The sequence below is a fragment of the Panicum hallii genome, chromosome 7 (assembly GCF_002211085.1).
Source record: "Panicum hallii strain FIL2 chromosome 7, PHallii_v3.1, whole genome shotgun sequence".
Classification (NCBI taxonomy): domain Eukaryota; kingdom Viridiplantae; phylum Streptophyta; class Magnoliopsida; order Poales; family Poaceae; genus Panicum; species Panicum hallii.
This window is the reverse complement of record NC_038048.1, coordinates 38,927,236-38,940,292: the sequence shown is the minus strand read 5'-3', so window position 1 is coordinate 38,940,292 and position 13,057 is coordinate 38,927,236. Positions and strand designations below refer to the sequence as shown.

The 13,057-nt window shown below is 52.9% G+C and overlaps 4 protein-coding genes across 5 annotated transcripts; 3 read left to right on the top strand and 1 right to left on the bottom strand.

The window, feature by feature from the left end:
• Positions 1 to 962: 962 nt before the first annotated feature.
• Positions 963 to 1,915, top strand: LOC112901544 (transcription factor TGA9-like). The gene has a single exon (XM_025970474.1). The coding sequence runs from the start codon at positions 963 to 965 to the stop codon at positions 1,638 to 1,640; it is 678 nt and encodes a 225-aa protein (XP_025826259.1). The 3' UTR covers positions 1,641 to 1,915.
• A 736-nt stretch (positions 1,916 to 2,651) lies between these two features.
• Positions 2,652 to 3,826, top strand: LOC112901260. Its single transcript, XM_025970130.1, has 2 exons — positions 2,652 to 3,432; positions 3,517 to 3,826. Exons 1-2 carry the CDS (start codon positions 2,845 to 2,847, stop codon positions 3,619 to 3,621), a joined length of 693 nt encoding a protein of 230 aa, XP_025825915.1. The 5' UTR covers positions 2,652 to 2,844; the 3' UTR covers positions 3,622 to 3,826.
• Positions 3,827 to 4,332: 506 nt separating this feature from the next.
• LOC112898858 lies at positions 4,333 to 4,796 on the top strand. The gene has a single exon (XM_025967163.1). It carries the CDS (start codon positions 4,403 to 4,405, stop codon positions 4,736 to 4,738), a length of 336 nt encoding a protein of 111 aa, XP_025822948.1. The 5' UTR covers positions 4,333 to 4,402; the 3' UTR covers positions 4,739 to 4,796.
• Positions 4,797 to 5,629: 833 nt separating this feature from the next.
• Positions 5,630 to 10,824, bottom strand: LOC112900014 (adenine phosphoribosyltransferase 4-like). Of its 2 annotated transcripts, none has more exons than XM_025968709.1 (7): positions 10,446 to 10,824; positions 10,147 to 10,257; positions 8,716 to 8,808; positions 8,151 to 8,300; positions 6,970 to 7,028; positions 6,222 to 6,296; positions 5,630 to 5,967 (listed from the first exon to the last, which is right to left on the bottom strand). In XM_025968709.1, the coding sequence occupies exons 1-6, from the start codon at positions 10,612 to 10,614 to the stop codon at positions 6,240 to 6,242; spliced, it is 639 nt and encodes a 212-aa protein (XP_025824494.1). In that variant the 5' UTR covers positions 10,615 to 10,824; the 3' UTR covers positions 5,630 to 5,967; positions 6,222 to 6,239. The 2 variants fall into 2 exon arrangements, with proteins under 2 accessions (XP_025824494.1, XP_025824493.1); XM_025968708.1 differs by having other exon boundaries at positions 6,218 to 6,296; positions 10,446 to 10,820.
• Between the last annotated feature and the right edge of the window lie 2,233 nt (positions 10,825 to 13,057).

Below are 13,057 nucleotides of genomic sequence, written 5' to 3'. Positions count from 1 at the left end.
GAGCAAAAGAGCTATTTTGTAACGAGAATAAATATAGTACTGTTGCAAAGTGAGGATGACTTTCATTTTATATATAATTGAAAATTGTTGCCACTAGCCAGAAAAGGTCCAGATCGAAACAAAAGCTTCGAAAAGGCGGATGCCGTAACACCGGCAGATAAAACTCCATTATGGATACCGGCTGGAAATAAGAAATCTTGCCTTGGATACGCCACTATCCACAGTGCCTTGGCGGCTTTGCCCCCTAAACAATATTAGCCCGTGCCAAGTTCTCTCCTGTTTCCAGCGAGGCTGCGGGCCGGAACGCATGGATAGGGGCCGATCGATACGGTTGTCTCGCTCCATGCCTCCATGACTCCATCCAAAATATCTGCGCTCGGGAGAGCCAGCCAGATGAAACGATGAATAGACCCAACGCAGAACCGGTGCTCCAAGCGGCCCAAACTTCTACGCACCAGCTCACCACGCATCCGGAAACGAGGGGCCTGAGCCTGATATTTTCTCTGCGTGTCAGCGTGTGCAGCGTCGAACGATCGGGCAGCTCAGAGCTCACCTCACCTCTCCGTGGCTCCATCACCTAGAAAAAGTCAACGTGAGTTTCTCACGCCGCGTCACAACTGGTGGCGTCGGAGGTGGACGGAGGCCTCAGGTCACCAAGCCAACCAAACGTCACTTCACCCACTGGCACGCCGGGCCACACACTCCGCTGGCCTCCGCTTTCCTGGCGTGACGGCGTCGTCGTCGTCCAGAGCCAGTACTCTCCGGCCGCGCGTGGGCATCCTGCATGTCCGCCACCTCACTACGCCCGGCCGGCGCGCTAGCTTCCTCTGCAGCCGCCCGTCGGTCCCCTCTCTTGTTCGGATTTGCGCGGCCACCAGCTATAAATCCGGCCAACACGCCACGAGCGCGCGGCGCCGGTGAGCATTGCCGCCACCGCTGCCCCGCCCCGTCGGATCGGGGGGATGGAGCCGGACGCCGCGACCCGACGCTTCCGCCTCTGGCTGCGCGGGCTGCGGTCGCTGCGCGGCGACCTCAGGTCCGCCCGCTGGTCCAACGACCCGGCCCAGCTGGACACCCTGGTGGGCCGCTTCGTGGCCCACATGGAGGCCTACGGCGCCGCGCGCGCCGAGCTGGACCCCGTCCTGGCGCTGTCCGCGCCGTGGGCCAGCGCCGCGGAGCGGGGCGCCGCCTACTGGCTCGCCGGGTGGCGCCCCACCACGCTGGTCCACCTGCTCTACACCGAGTCCGGGCGCCGCCTCGAGGCGCAGCTCCCGGACCTGCTGCTGGGCGTGCGGCCGGGGAACCTCGGCGACCTCGGCCCCGCGCAGCTGGCGCGGGTCGACGCCCTGCACCGGCGCGCGGTGGCCGAGGAGAACGCGCTGTCGCGGGAGATGGCGCGGGTGCAGGAGGGCCACGGCGGCGTGGTCACCGCGGCCGGGCTGGCGCTGGACGCGGGCGCGCTGGTGGCACGGGTCGGGGCGGTGCTGCGCGGAGCGGACGCGCTGCGGCTGCGCACGATGAGGCAGGCAGTGGAGATCCTGCAGCCCGCGCAGGCGGCGGAGCTGCTCATCGCCGCCGCGGACCTGGAGATCGGCTTCCGCGAGTTCGGCCTCAAGTACGGCTCCGGCCGCGACGAGTAACACCCGGGTCAGCCGCCCTGCCTGGGCCTGCACAGCTTTTTGCGCCCACAGTTTCGTGTGGGTTGTTTCGTTGGAGAGAGGGAGTGAGGGACGTTTCCTAGGCTCCTAGCTCGTTACATTTCCTAGCTGATGATGAGTGAATGCATCCGACTGTGAGCGGGGGGAAGCGAGCATGTCAAGCCAAAGGCCCGTGGCAGGGCATGATATAATGCCCCGGTGTTTAGTAATAAAGTCCAATGAACTGCCTCATGGTTAATTTGGACGCTCGATTTATATTGGACTTCTGCTGATTTTTGTTACTAAACTTGTATAAATACCTCAGGCCCATGACAGAAAAAAAACAGTGACTCATATGAAAAATACAGGAAAAAAAAACAGAGGAGCTGTAGTACATGCGGTATCAACACCCATGAAAAAAAGGCTGAGATTGTTGGACCAAGGTCATCTCATGAAAACAAGAAAGAAAGAAAGAAAACGCAGCCAGATAACATTCTGCATCATGGATTGGACCAAGCTAACCGTAACCAAGCTCAGATTGTTGAATCTATCACCAAACTGGAAAGTGGAAATGTTCCCTGTTCACAGGAAGAAAAATTTCTCGTAAGAGGAATATCATCACTTGTAAATTTCCAGTGGTTGCTTATGCAATTCTGCATGTAATAACTCTCGAGTCTCCAAAGTAACATGCAATTAATATTTTTTTAAAATAGGTAGTGACAATTCGATACAATTCATCTAATACCCATGAGACATGGTTTGTGTATTTACCTTAAAAGGTCCATCGTAATATACTGATTACTCTAGGATATTTAAGGTAATTATATTGGGTTTTACACAAGTTGTAGTGGAAAAAAGATTAAAATATTTTTGAGTTTCATTGCGTGTAAGCAACTTTTTAGCCAGAGGGGGTGGGTAAAAAGCACATTTTTATTTTTGGACTGACATGCACATGTTTTTTTTAAATGGCAAGCGCATCTGTACCTGATATTTAACACTTCGTACTTCCTCGCAAGAAATTGAGTTGGCGTACTTGTATCTACACCATCTTGGCACATGGCCCACTTGCCAAGCTCAGAGAGAGGGACCTAGGATCCTTTCTGCAAAACAAAGGACCCCACTCGTCAGAGGGCAGCGACACCCCAGACGCCAACGGTCAAGTGCCCACGAACCTCCAAGCGACCCCAACGGTTACTTTCGCCGCGAAATGCTTTCTACCCCATCCAACGCCGCGCTCCATCCACTCCTCTCCTCTGTTTCCACGCCACCACTGCACACCTCCCGAATTCGAGAGCGAGAGCGAGGCATCCCCAAGGATCAAGCGATCAGCATGAGTAGCGCGGCCGACGAGAACACCGGAGGCGGTGGCGGCGGCACCGCCGCGGCAGTGGTGGTGGTGGAGCGCGTGGTGACGGTGGAGTACCTGCAGCAGTCCATGTCGCGGGAGCTGCTGGGCAAGTTCCCGGACTCCTCCGCCTTCGACTTCGACTACTCCCAGAGCGGCATCTGGTCCCCGCTCAACAAGGTCCCGCGCGGCTCGCCGGCTCCGGCCTCCCGTGCCGCCGCGGCCTGTGCGGCCGAGGCCGATGCCGCCGCCTCCTCGACCGACTTCCTCGTCGCCAACCCGAAGCGCAGGGCGAGGGCTGGCGGCTGCTGGCTCAAGGACTCCGCCGCCGGCGGGAAGTCCAGGTGGCGGCGCCGGCGGCTGCGGCGCGACGGGTCGTTCCTCGACCTACACGAGACGGGCAGGGCCACCAGGCTCGACTTCTCGCCGCCGGCGCCTTCCCCTGCGAAGGTAGTAGCCACTTGTCTTCATTAAGCTTTGCTGAAATCTTCACGAGCATCACGGGATTTCCACTGGTTGGTTGGGCGGGTTCAGGAGGGCTGGAGGCGGGTGCTCAAGGCGGCCATCAGGAAGTTCAAGGCGCGGCAGCGGCGGGCCCGGCAGGCTCCCTTGCTCCAGATAATGCTCCCCATGCTGTGATCGATCGATCTCGCGCGCTCCCACGATTTGCTTGGTTTTTGTTTGTTGTGTTCGGTCTAATTCTTTAGATTGAATTTGGACAGTCCTGTGTTCCACGGGGGCACGCCCGGCCTGCTTGTAGTATAATTTGAGTTCAAATTTGTTGTAACCATGTAATGCTGCTCTTGATGGAGATTTCATATATTTTTCATTCAGTTTCCGAGTCTTTTCTTTTTCTCGTGACGGCAATTATCACCTGAAGATGCTGGGTGAGTTCTTCATGGTCCGTGAGACCATGACAATGAAACACGTGGAGTCTTCTTTGCCATATGTGTGGACGATCTCAAATTCTCGATCCAAGTGGTGTAGAGTTGGCTACCATGCCTGTAGAACTCAATGCAAGGATCGGAGCGATGTGAATTTCTGAGCTGAGCTTCCGGCTTTCCGCGCCATCTTACCATCAATGAGCCTATTAATGGCATCCAGGCCCCCCACGTGTCGGTCGACTTGGAAGTTTGGAAGCGGTCCTTGAGTTCTGACGCGTCCTCCGCTACGCCAGGCACTACCCCTGCTGGCCTGCCGTCGACGCCGCCACCCTTGCTGTTAGTTCTTCCTTTTTTCCATCGGCAAACGGTCCGTTACGGTTTCTGTACAACTCTTACCGATCCAGGATTCTACTCGAAACTGAAGCACCATACGTTCATAAATATCTCGTGCATACCGTGACCAAAAGCAAACGTATCGTACCGGCAATTCAACCTCGGAGAAGTCGTGTCCCTGCGATCCATCGAGACGGCAGGGTATGGCTTCCAACGCACCGGCCGACTCGCCGGCCGACTTGAGGCGATGCATATGCTCGCCCACGACGCACCCGGGCTCCTTCCGGTGCCGGCTCCACCGCGGCGGCGTTGGCATGCCGAGGTCGGCCTCGTGCCAGCAGTTCGGCGACGCCGGCGCGCCGGGCTCCCGATCGCTCCGCCCCAGCCACATGCGGAGGCCCGCGTCCCAGCAGCAGTTCGCGGTGCACTCCACGACCGTTGGCGGCGGCGGCATGTCGAAGCCATCTTCTGAGCAGCTGTTCCGCCCTTTGGGCCTTCCAAGATCGGCGTCGTGTCAAGATTTCTTTCCAAAGGAGTGACCGGAAGCGGGTTCCGAGAACACTGAACCAGGCTGCTCTTTTGGCGATGCCTATGATCGAAGAGGCTGCTCTTTTGGCCCGATTAAGTTACTGAAACTTCCATTGCACTAACAAGGATGATGACAATCTGTTTATTTGTTGCAAAGTTCGTCCTCTTTTTGCAAATTGGGAGAACGCGTTTTGAATCTTTGCCTTTTGGCACAAAAGCTAAAGAATCTACAGTTCGGTTCTTGCAACATGTGGCGTCTCCGAGCTATCCGTGCGTTTGATACGAATGCAGTGCTCCGTGTTAGGCTGCCAGCGTACTAGTTAGTAGTACTCCTATTATTTGATTTGGACAGCCTCCGATTCGTTACGGGAGCCGTTACTGCGCAGAAGAGGACAAACGGAGAGATCCCAGGCGATCGCTGATGAGCGATGACAATCTGAGGGTTTCGGAACCGACGGCAAGGAAACACGCGGATCTGCGCCAGCGATCGCCGCAGGCTGGCAACGGCTCCTCCGGGTGTCGCCCTCCTCGGACCTCAGGTTAGCCGACCTCTCCCAGGTTTTGCAACGCCTTGTGTGTCCCTTGTCTGGGAATCCAAAGAACAACACCTGCACAGCTCAGCAGTTGCACGCACGCATGTTTCGATAATCTAATGCATCGGTCAGTATTTTAGTGTCCGGGAGGAAACCTAAACTCTGAACTCCTGGGCATCTAGCCGCCAGGTGGAGTGCAACTGCACCTTACCCTAGCATATTCTTTGGGAGCTGATTAAACAAACGCTTTGGCAGCTGCAATCTAGGCATCTAGCACTGCCGTGTAGTTTTCCAAAAGGGATGTCCTCCTTTATGCTGGCATTACGTATGGTTGTTGTTGAACAGCCTTTAGCGAAAATGAGCTGAACGAGACACAGAAAACGTACGATTCTCGTAGAAAAACCGCGCAGCATCAGCATTGTTCTTTGTTTCCCTTCGATTCTCTGGCCAACACTGATGTCCCCGGCGGGAATAGCTACAAACTCTCAGTCACGGCTACTAAAAAAACACTAGACGGGACGTGCTTCAGAGACTAACGTTTCACCCAATCCATCTCACCCTCTCCATGCAGATACATAGCGGCTGGCCCTGGCCACTGGCCTCAACACAGTTTACTGCAGAGTACTCGGCGCCCATCCTTCCACCTCGCGCTTGCAAACGAATGAAGCTCTAAGCTTGTTTTTCTGAGGAAAAGCTGGAAAGCTTTTCTGAAAAAGGTCACAAGAGAGAACCTGTATTAGTACTCGTAGTTTATAAGGCTGTAGCTACTGCTATTTCTGCTGCTTCTCTTCACCAACAAATCGAATTTGGTTTAATCAGCGAGCTTTTTAGCAAAGTTTGGTAGAGAATTTTGCAAACCCGCCTAGCTTTGCACTTGCATGATATGTTTGGAAAATCAACTAAAACTTAGAACGGCTGGATACCAGGAGAAGTTTCCGAAGAGCTTAAGAGCAGTACCTGCCTGATCTTTTACCACGTCCTATTTGCGGGACTCCACCAGAATGTAAACTGGTTTTCCGTTGAGCTTGTAGAAATCCTGCACGAAAAAATTGCAATCGCAGTTATTAGATATTAGGGACTAGTATAACTTGCTATTCTTCTCTTTCGTAAAAGACAAAAGAAGATAAAAACTGAACCAACCTAGGTGGCTTAAGAATAAAACAGTCATCCAAATTCACCTCAATGAGGAGGCTAACATGGGTGGACTAAGCGTATATCCACACCCCTCTTTCATCGTATCCAGAAATACCAGATATGCTAGATTCCAAAGAGCGAAGCTCTTATACTTTAGTTATGGTCAATGGCTATCCCATCCGTAGGAAAAATACATGGTCATGTGGTATGTAAACTAAGGTAAGCTGTTCTTGTCATCCCTGTAAGAAAAATTAAGCCCTGACCGCATGTACTTATCTATCACTGAAAGTTACAGCCTACAGATAGAGATATATAGGTCGTTTGACCTTAGAGTTCTGAGTTTTACTGGTAAGAGGAAACATTATCAGCATGTTGATCTTATTTCATTTTTTTAATATTCCTGCAGTCACATAGGTACAGTAACAAGTAGACTGGTTATTTTTACACTGTTCATGTTCTATAAGTGGCTTTTCAGACTGAGTTACAGGTGGAATACTTCCTCAGTTTCCATTCACAAACTGTGCATGTAAAAAGTATATTGGTGGACCTTGAAAAAAAGGAATATATACAGATACCTTAAACTTGGGAAGCCCAATGAGGCATGCACACTCAACCACGTCAGCTTCGGCGCGTTCTGGAAATACAAAAAATTTCAGCCGGCATGAAAAGATTCTTTAGAGTTCTCAAAACTCATGAAGTATGTAACAGAGAACACAGTAAGTAAACACCAGAACATACGCTGTTTGAATATTGTAAAGATCAACGACATGTAATGGTCTATGCAAACAAGATTTATTAATTCGAATAAGAAGAGGAAAGAAATATAGTTGAAACAGTGGCAGCCCTTGTTTGTTTATTCTATGAGACATGAGTGCTCAATTCATATCTGCAAACTTTTCGCTTGTAACATAAAAAATCGAGATTGTGCATCCAGTCTCATCGAAATCATGCCTATAGGTAATTAGCTACCCCATAGGACATATCATTCAGACAAGATTTTGTCCTATGAATAAACAGCTTGTCCCGCTTAAGGACAAACTTCGATTATAGTCAAAAGAACATGATGCCCTCCACTCTACATGTCATCACTATAAGTTGTTGGGATGCTTGTCAACACCACATGATACTCGATGCACTTTTTTACGCAACAATCTCTGAATTAGGACACAAATTACTACCTCGATCCCTCCTCTTCCGTACAATTTGTGTAGTCTTTATCATCTTTATCTTCTTACTTTTTTCTTTAAGTTTCTAATTCTAGATAAGATCCAGAAAGATTTTCTTCCTCGTAGCAAGAAATCTAGAATAACAGGTTTAAGTTCAGATGTTGGGAAAATTTGCTTTTCGTCTTTAGAGAACATATATTATAAAATTATTAAATTTGCGGCTCATCGAAAAGCATAGAGTACTTGATTTCTATGCACTGGTGGTTTGTTCTAATACTCAACTAATATACCCCACGCAGGAAACCATAAACAACATGATAGAATAGCATCTTTACATTACACTTATGAACAAACGGGGGAAAGTTCCTGCATGATGTCGCAACATATAAACGTTCAACAGGTCGTATTTTGAGCACATCCAGACAATGAACATCAACCAGGAAGGTAAGTGCAAGACCTATCCGAATAATTCTAGGTTGATCTCATTACATATTTAGAGCACCAATACTAATGAACAGCCGTGCAAAGTTGATGGGTTACATGTATATACATATCATATGAAAGATAGCATGTAATTAAAAGGTACTAACCAAGAAGTCTGATTGCAGCAGAAAGAGTTCCACCAGTTGCAACCAGATCATCAACAACCACTGCGCGCTCCCCCGGTTCAATAGCTCCAACATGCATCTCCAAACAATCCGTCCCATACTCAAGTACATAACTTTCAGAAAATACATCACCTATAATGTTGTAAAATCAACAGTTACAGTACATCCTGAAACTTAACAAAACTGCATTCTACAATGAATCTAGCCAGTTATGCTTTTCTTTTGGACAAATGATTGAACGGTAGTTCAAATATTTTTATGTAATGATGCTTCCGCATAGTGACACAATCTTTTGATATGGTTTTTACTGTATGGCATATTGGTATTTGGATTTCACAGTGAAATAAAAGTGATAACTCCATGTATAATTGTTGTTTTCACCGATGTTTGTGGGCAAATACATTCATTAGTCAATAGCTCTTTGCTTCCCTTGACACTAATGCAGACAAAATTGCGTGAAAGTAAATATGCCAAATTGTTACATTCTTCTATTGCAGTGACCTAATATATAAATTTTGGTTCACATTTACTTCTTCAATCACATCACCTGGAAGCTTCTTAGGTTTACGCAGCGGTATGAACTTTGCTCCGATGGCTAAAGCAATGGCTGGGCCAAAGATGAAGCCTCTGGCTTCAATACCTAGTAAAACATGAAGAATCCACCACACAATTTAGTTTGCGACGGGTATATGAAGTTAGATTTGTGCATGATTACAGCCACGGTAAAAACAGTTTTGACATTCACCATGTGATGAAAATAGTAACTTGATACCACAATGAAAGCAGTGATGTCTAGGGTGCAAAAATACAGGCCCTAGCTAGATAAATGCCGTTGAAGAAAATGACACAAGGAACACTCGCGCCAGACAAGCGGTTGATTGATCGATGAATCCAATCCTCCAGGCGAACAGCAACAGTCCAGCAGAAGTGGTGCTCTACTTGGCCGCTGCCAGGACAGCAGGAGAACTGCGAACATGCAGCCCCGCGCGGGACCAGGCCCTACGCAGGACCAGGACTCGCCGCTCGCTCGTCCGAGAACAAGGCCGAGCCGGCCGACACCGCATGTGCGCGCCCGCAGCCGTCCGATCAGGATCCCCGGCGGCGCCCCACCACCGGACCACTCCCACACACGGCGCCGGTCCCCGCCCCCCGGCACACGAGGTGCGCGTCTCGTTCGCACTATCGCTGCTCATGAGATCGCGCCGAGTTGAGCTCGATCGACCGATCCCCCCAATCAGCAGCCGTCTACATGCCCTCCGATCCCGGCATTGAAAGCGCGGGGATTCCGGTGGACCACCGAGCCCGGGGCAGGCAAAGCCCCGCCGGCCCCGCGGGGCGCCGTGGCGCGGCGCGGCCGGACACGACCGGACCCTGACGCGAGACCGGACGCCGGTTTGGCTGGGTCATGCCAGCATGGGCCACGGCATGCGGCCGTAAAACAACGCGCACGCCCGCGCGCGTAGCGAGCAGACGCCAGGTAGTCCTCGACCTGACCTCGTCGCTGCCTCCTCCGCTCCAGCGCGCGGCATTGGACCCCTGGATTTTATTGCACATGGCCAGAACGCCAGATGGATTTTTTTTTCTTGGACTTGTATCAACATTGAACTCACCTAGTACCCAAACAGCTGTGCAGTTGCCGGGGGTAGACTGGAGGCGAGAGGGAGAGACAGAGAGAGAAAAAAATGGCGTAGGTGGTGGTGATGACATGACCTGAACGGCTGATCACAACGAACGAACGACAAAGCGTGGGGGACAAAAGGAGCACGGAAGATCTGCCCCAAAGATATTACGGAATCTCAGAACACCGCCGCGCCGCGCCCAGTGCCGAGCCCCCAGCGCCAGAGATTGACGCCAGCACCGAGCGCGCGGCCGGCGGCCGGGCAGCAGGCCAGCAGGGGCATTAAAGAACGAGAGGCAGGCCCGTCATGAACTAATGATGATTCGGCTTTGGTGGCTGATTTCCGGCTCGGTTTTTTACCTGCGACGGCCGCGATGCCCATGCCGCGGTAGCGCTCGACGAACATGTCCACGGCGTCCTTGAACACGGCCGGCCGGAGGAGCAGCGGCGTGATGTCGTTGAACATGATCCCTGCATGCATGCGCGCCGACACCGGCCGGGAAAGATATGATGAGCAGACGTGCCCCCGGGTATCCACGGAGCGCGCGCGCGTGCCGTGCCATCGACGTGCCCGAGCCCAACCGAGGCCCGGCCTCGCGCCGCGCGCGTGCGGTTCTCGAGTCAACCGAATGATTGTGTTCGAGACGAGATGGGCGGACCTGGCTTGGGGAAGTGGGGGACGACGCGGATGGAGTCGGAAATGCCCTGGAGGCGCGGGTCCGCGGCGCCGCGGTCCTTCTCCTTGGCCGCCGCCGCCACCGGAGCCTCGTCCACCACCGCCATGGCGTTGTTGCCCACGCCGGTCTTGTTGTTCTCCTGCTCCCCCATCCCACGCGCCCAGCAGACCCGAACTCTCCGGCGTCACCCTGATGCAAGAAGATCACCCCCGGCTGGCACTAGTATCCCGGCCCTTCTCCCTCGCGGCCTCACCTGGCTGCTTGCTTGCCCTGCTCCCTCGATCCTCAGCTCCTCCCCCTCCAGCTGTCGCTTTGAGCGGCAGCTGGGGGCGCCTATAAATAAACGCGGGGAGGCCAAGACCAGGTACAGCCGCGGGGTGGCCGTAGCTCAGTGGATAGTGAGGGGGGGAGTTGTTTTTTTATCTTTCGTTATCCTTGCGAACCGGCCGCCGGGTCCACCGTCGCGCAGCGCGTCGAGACGGCGGGCGAGCCAGTTCAGCGGCCTCACTCACCTCGCTCACTCCAGTTGGTCAGTGCCCGGTTGCCAAACCCAGTCTTTCTCCGTTTCTCTCTCGTCCCCGTTCACGAGCGAGGCAGGGCGTCAGCAGTAGCCGTGTCAGCACTGGAGATTTTGGTCCAGTCGCTACCTCGGCTAGCATGCCGTGGCCGCCGCTGCGTCGAAATCTTATGCCAGGTTTTGCCTGAAGCTAGCTACCAAATGCGAACAGTGCCGCAGCAGCGGCAGCAGCTGCACTGCACGATCCGGCCGGAGCGCCTTTCACCAGGCCTACTAGCTCCTGCATAGCTCGCATGCTTGCTTGAAGTGCCACGATGTGAGTAGGCGACTAGGCGAGCTACTGCACGGGCAAACGAGGTGCGAGGATCCGATGCTCGCCCTCGCCCGTCCGACCGTCCCCCGCATGACTTTTTCTTGCACGAAATGACTTGTGAGCTGTGACACGTCTAAACATTGCCCGGGGTAGTTCGTACCCAGCTTTCAGGAAAATTCGACTGCTTGAACGAAGTTACATTCTCGACCAGTAAGTGAACATGGTACCGAACTCTGAGGACTTTGATTATTAGCTCCAAGGCAGGGCATTGGTACTTTGGACGGTGCCGAACCAATGGGAATCAATCGGTCCTCTCAGGTACAAGTTGGTGTACCGTGGTGTTTTATTGGTCAACTAAAAAATTATGATGGTATTCATTTCTCCTTCTAAATTAATTATATAAAATATTATCATAATTTATTTTATCAAATTTTAGATCGATCCAATAATCCAAAATAAATATAACTCGCATCCGTATATCCAAATCCCACCCCTGCGTTAGCTGCTGTAGGCGTGGCTCGTTGCTAACCTGTGGTCTAGCGCTGCGTTGCTCCATCCACCAGGCTAGCACAGGGCAAATCTCCGCGCACGATCCCGTCGAACAGTTCCCTGCACTGAGACGCTGGCGGATTTGGCAGCTCCGGCATCGCGTCCTTTCCCCCCGCACCGAATCATCGCCATGTGATCCCCCCGTGCTGCACCCTGTGCGCGCGGGGCGCACCTGCGCTCGTACGCGCGCTGCATGCACGGCCGACCTGCCTGCCTATGGCCTCGGCAGCGGCCGCCTCACCTGGCTGCTGGCCTGCCGCTGCGCCTTATCCGCAGCGCGAGGCGAAGAACAGTAGTGACCCTTGCCGGAAGCATGCGGCTGGCCGTCGTGACCTGGGGGCCGCGGCGGGAAGGCAGTCACGCGAAGGAGCGTGCTGCGTGCACCGTGCACGACGGGATGGGATTGGCATGGCATCGGCAAGGGCGCCGGGCGCGAGGCGAACCGCTGGAGAGCGGCAACAGGGAAGGCCACATGGGAGAGGCGGCGCAGAGGATGGCGGGGCGGCCGGAGCTTTCGACCTACAAAGGATTTCTGGGTCAGCGAGCCCAGGGCGAGCGTATCCGGTGGCAGTGAGATCCGGGATATTGCAGTGGGCCCGCGCTGCCCGCTCCCTCATCCGAATCCCCTGCGGCGGCCTGCGCCGCCGGGGAGACGGCGAGCCTGCCGCCTGCGCCGTAGGTTTGGACCCAAGCTCGGGCTAGAGCCAGCCGGATGCTGCCGAGCGTGATCAGTCCAATCAAACTGGGCTAAACACGCCATTATGGGCGTAAAAATCTCTATCTCTGCGTAATTTCTTGGTCCGTCGACGAGAGTTGTAATCGAAATCTAGCTGATCGTTTGTTGAGTTTGACCGTTTGTTGAGTTAAGGATTCGAGTTAAAAATTATGTTTAGCTAGTAAAATAGAAAATGACTGAAGTCTTACACATATACACATAATATGCTAATTAATATATTTATATAAATTTCTGTAGCAACGCACAGGCATATTAGCTAGTACAAATATTAAGTATGGAACTCCTGAACGGTTGGATGTAGTAGAAGTGTGGAACATGGACAAGTCGAAGCAAGAGAGTGGAGTAGGGGAAAAAATGTGGAGATCAACGAAGGACATATGATACAGCAGCACGGGGGCAGCGCAGCCAATTCATGTGGGAGCTGCAAGTAGCATGGCGATCGACACGACTCGCCGATAGAGCTGAGCGAGAAAAATCAA

What these genes read in the sequence shown, in the direction of transcription:
- LOC112901260 (XM_025970130.1), top strand. Translation starts at nt 2,845, where the DNA reads ATGCTTTCTACCCCATCCAACGCCGCGCTCCATCCACTCCTCTCCTCT. An exon ending in CGGCGCCTTCCCCTGCGAAG is followed by an intron (nt 3,433 to 3,516) that starts GTAGTAGCCACT and finishes GGGCGGGTTCAG; the next exon opens with GAGGGCTGGAGGCGGGTGCT.
- LOC112898858 (XM_025967163.1), top strand. Translation starts at nt 4,403, where the DNA reads ATGGCTTCCAACGCACCGGCCGACTCGCCGGCCGACTTGAGGCGATGC.
- LOC112901544 (XM_025970474.1), top strand. Translation starts at nt 963, where the DNA reads ATGGAGCCGGACGCCGCGACCCGACGCTTCCGCCTCTGGCTGCGCGGG.
- LOC112900014 (XM_025968709.1), bottom strand. Translation starts at nt 10,614, where the DNA reads ATGGGGGAGCAGGAGAACAACAAGACCGGCGTGGGCAACAACGCCATG. An exon ending in TAAACCTAAGAAGCTTCCAG is followed by an intron (nt 8,301 to 8,715) that starts GTGATGTGATTG and finishes ACAACATTATAG; the next exon opens with GTGATGTATTTTCTGAAAGT. An exon ending in TGCTGCAATCAGACTTCTTG is followed by an intron (nt 7,029 to 8,150) that starts GTTAGTACCTTT and finishes TTGTATTTCCAG; the next exon opens with AACGCGCCGAAGCTGACGTG.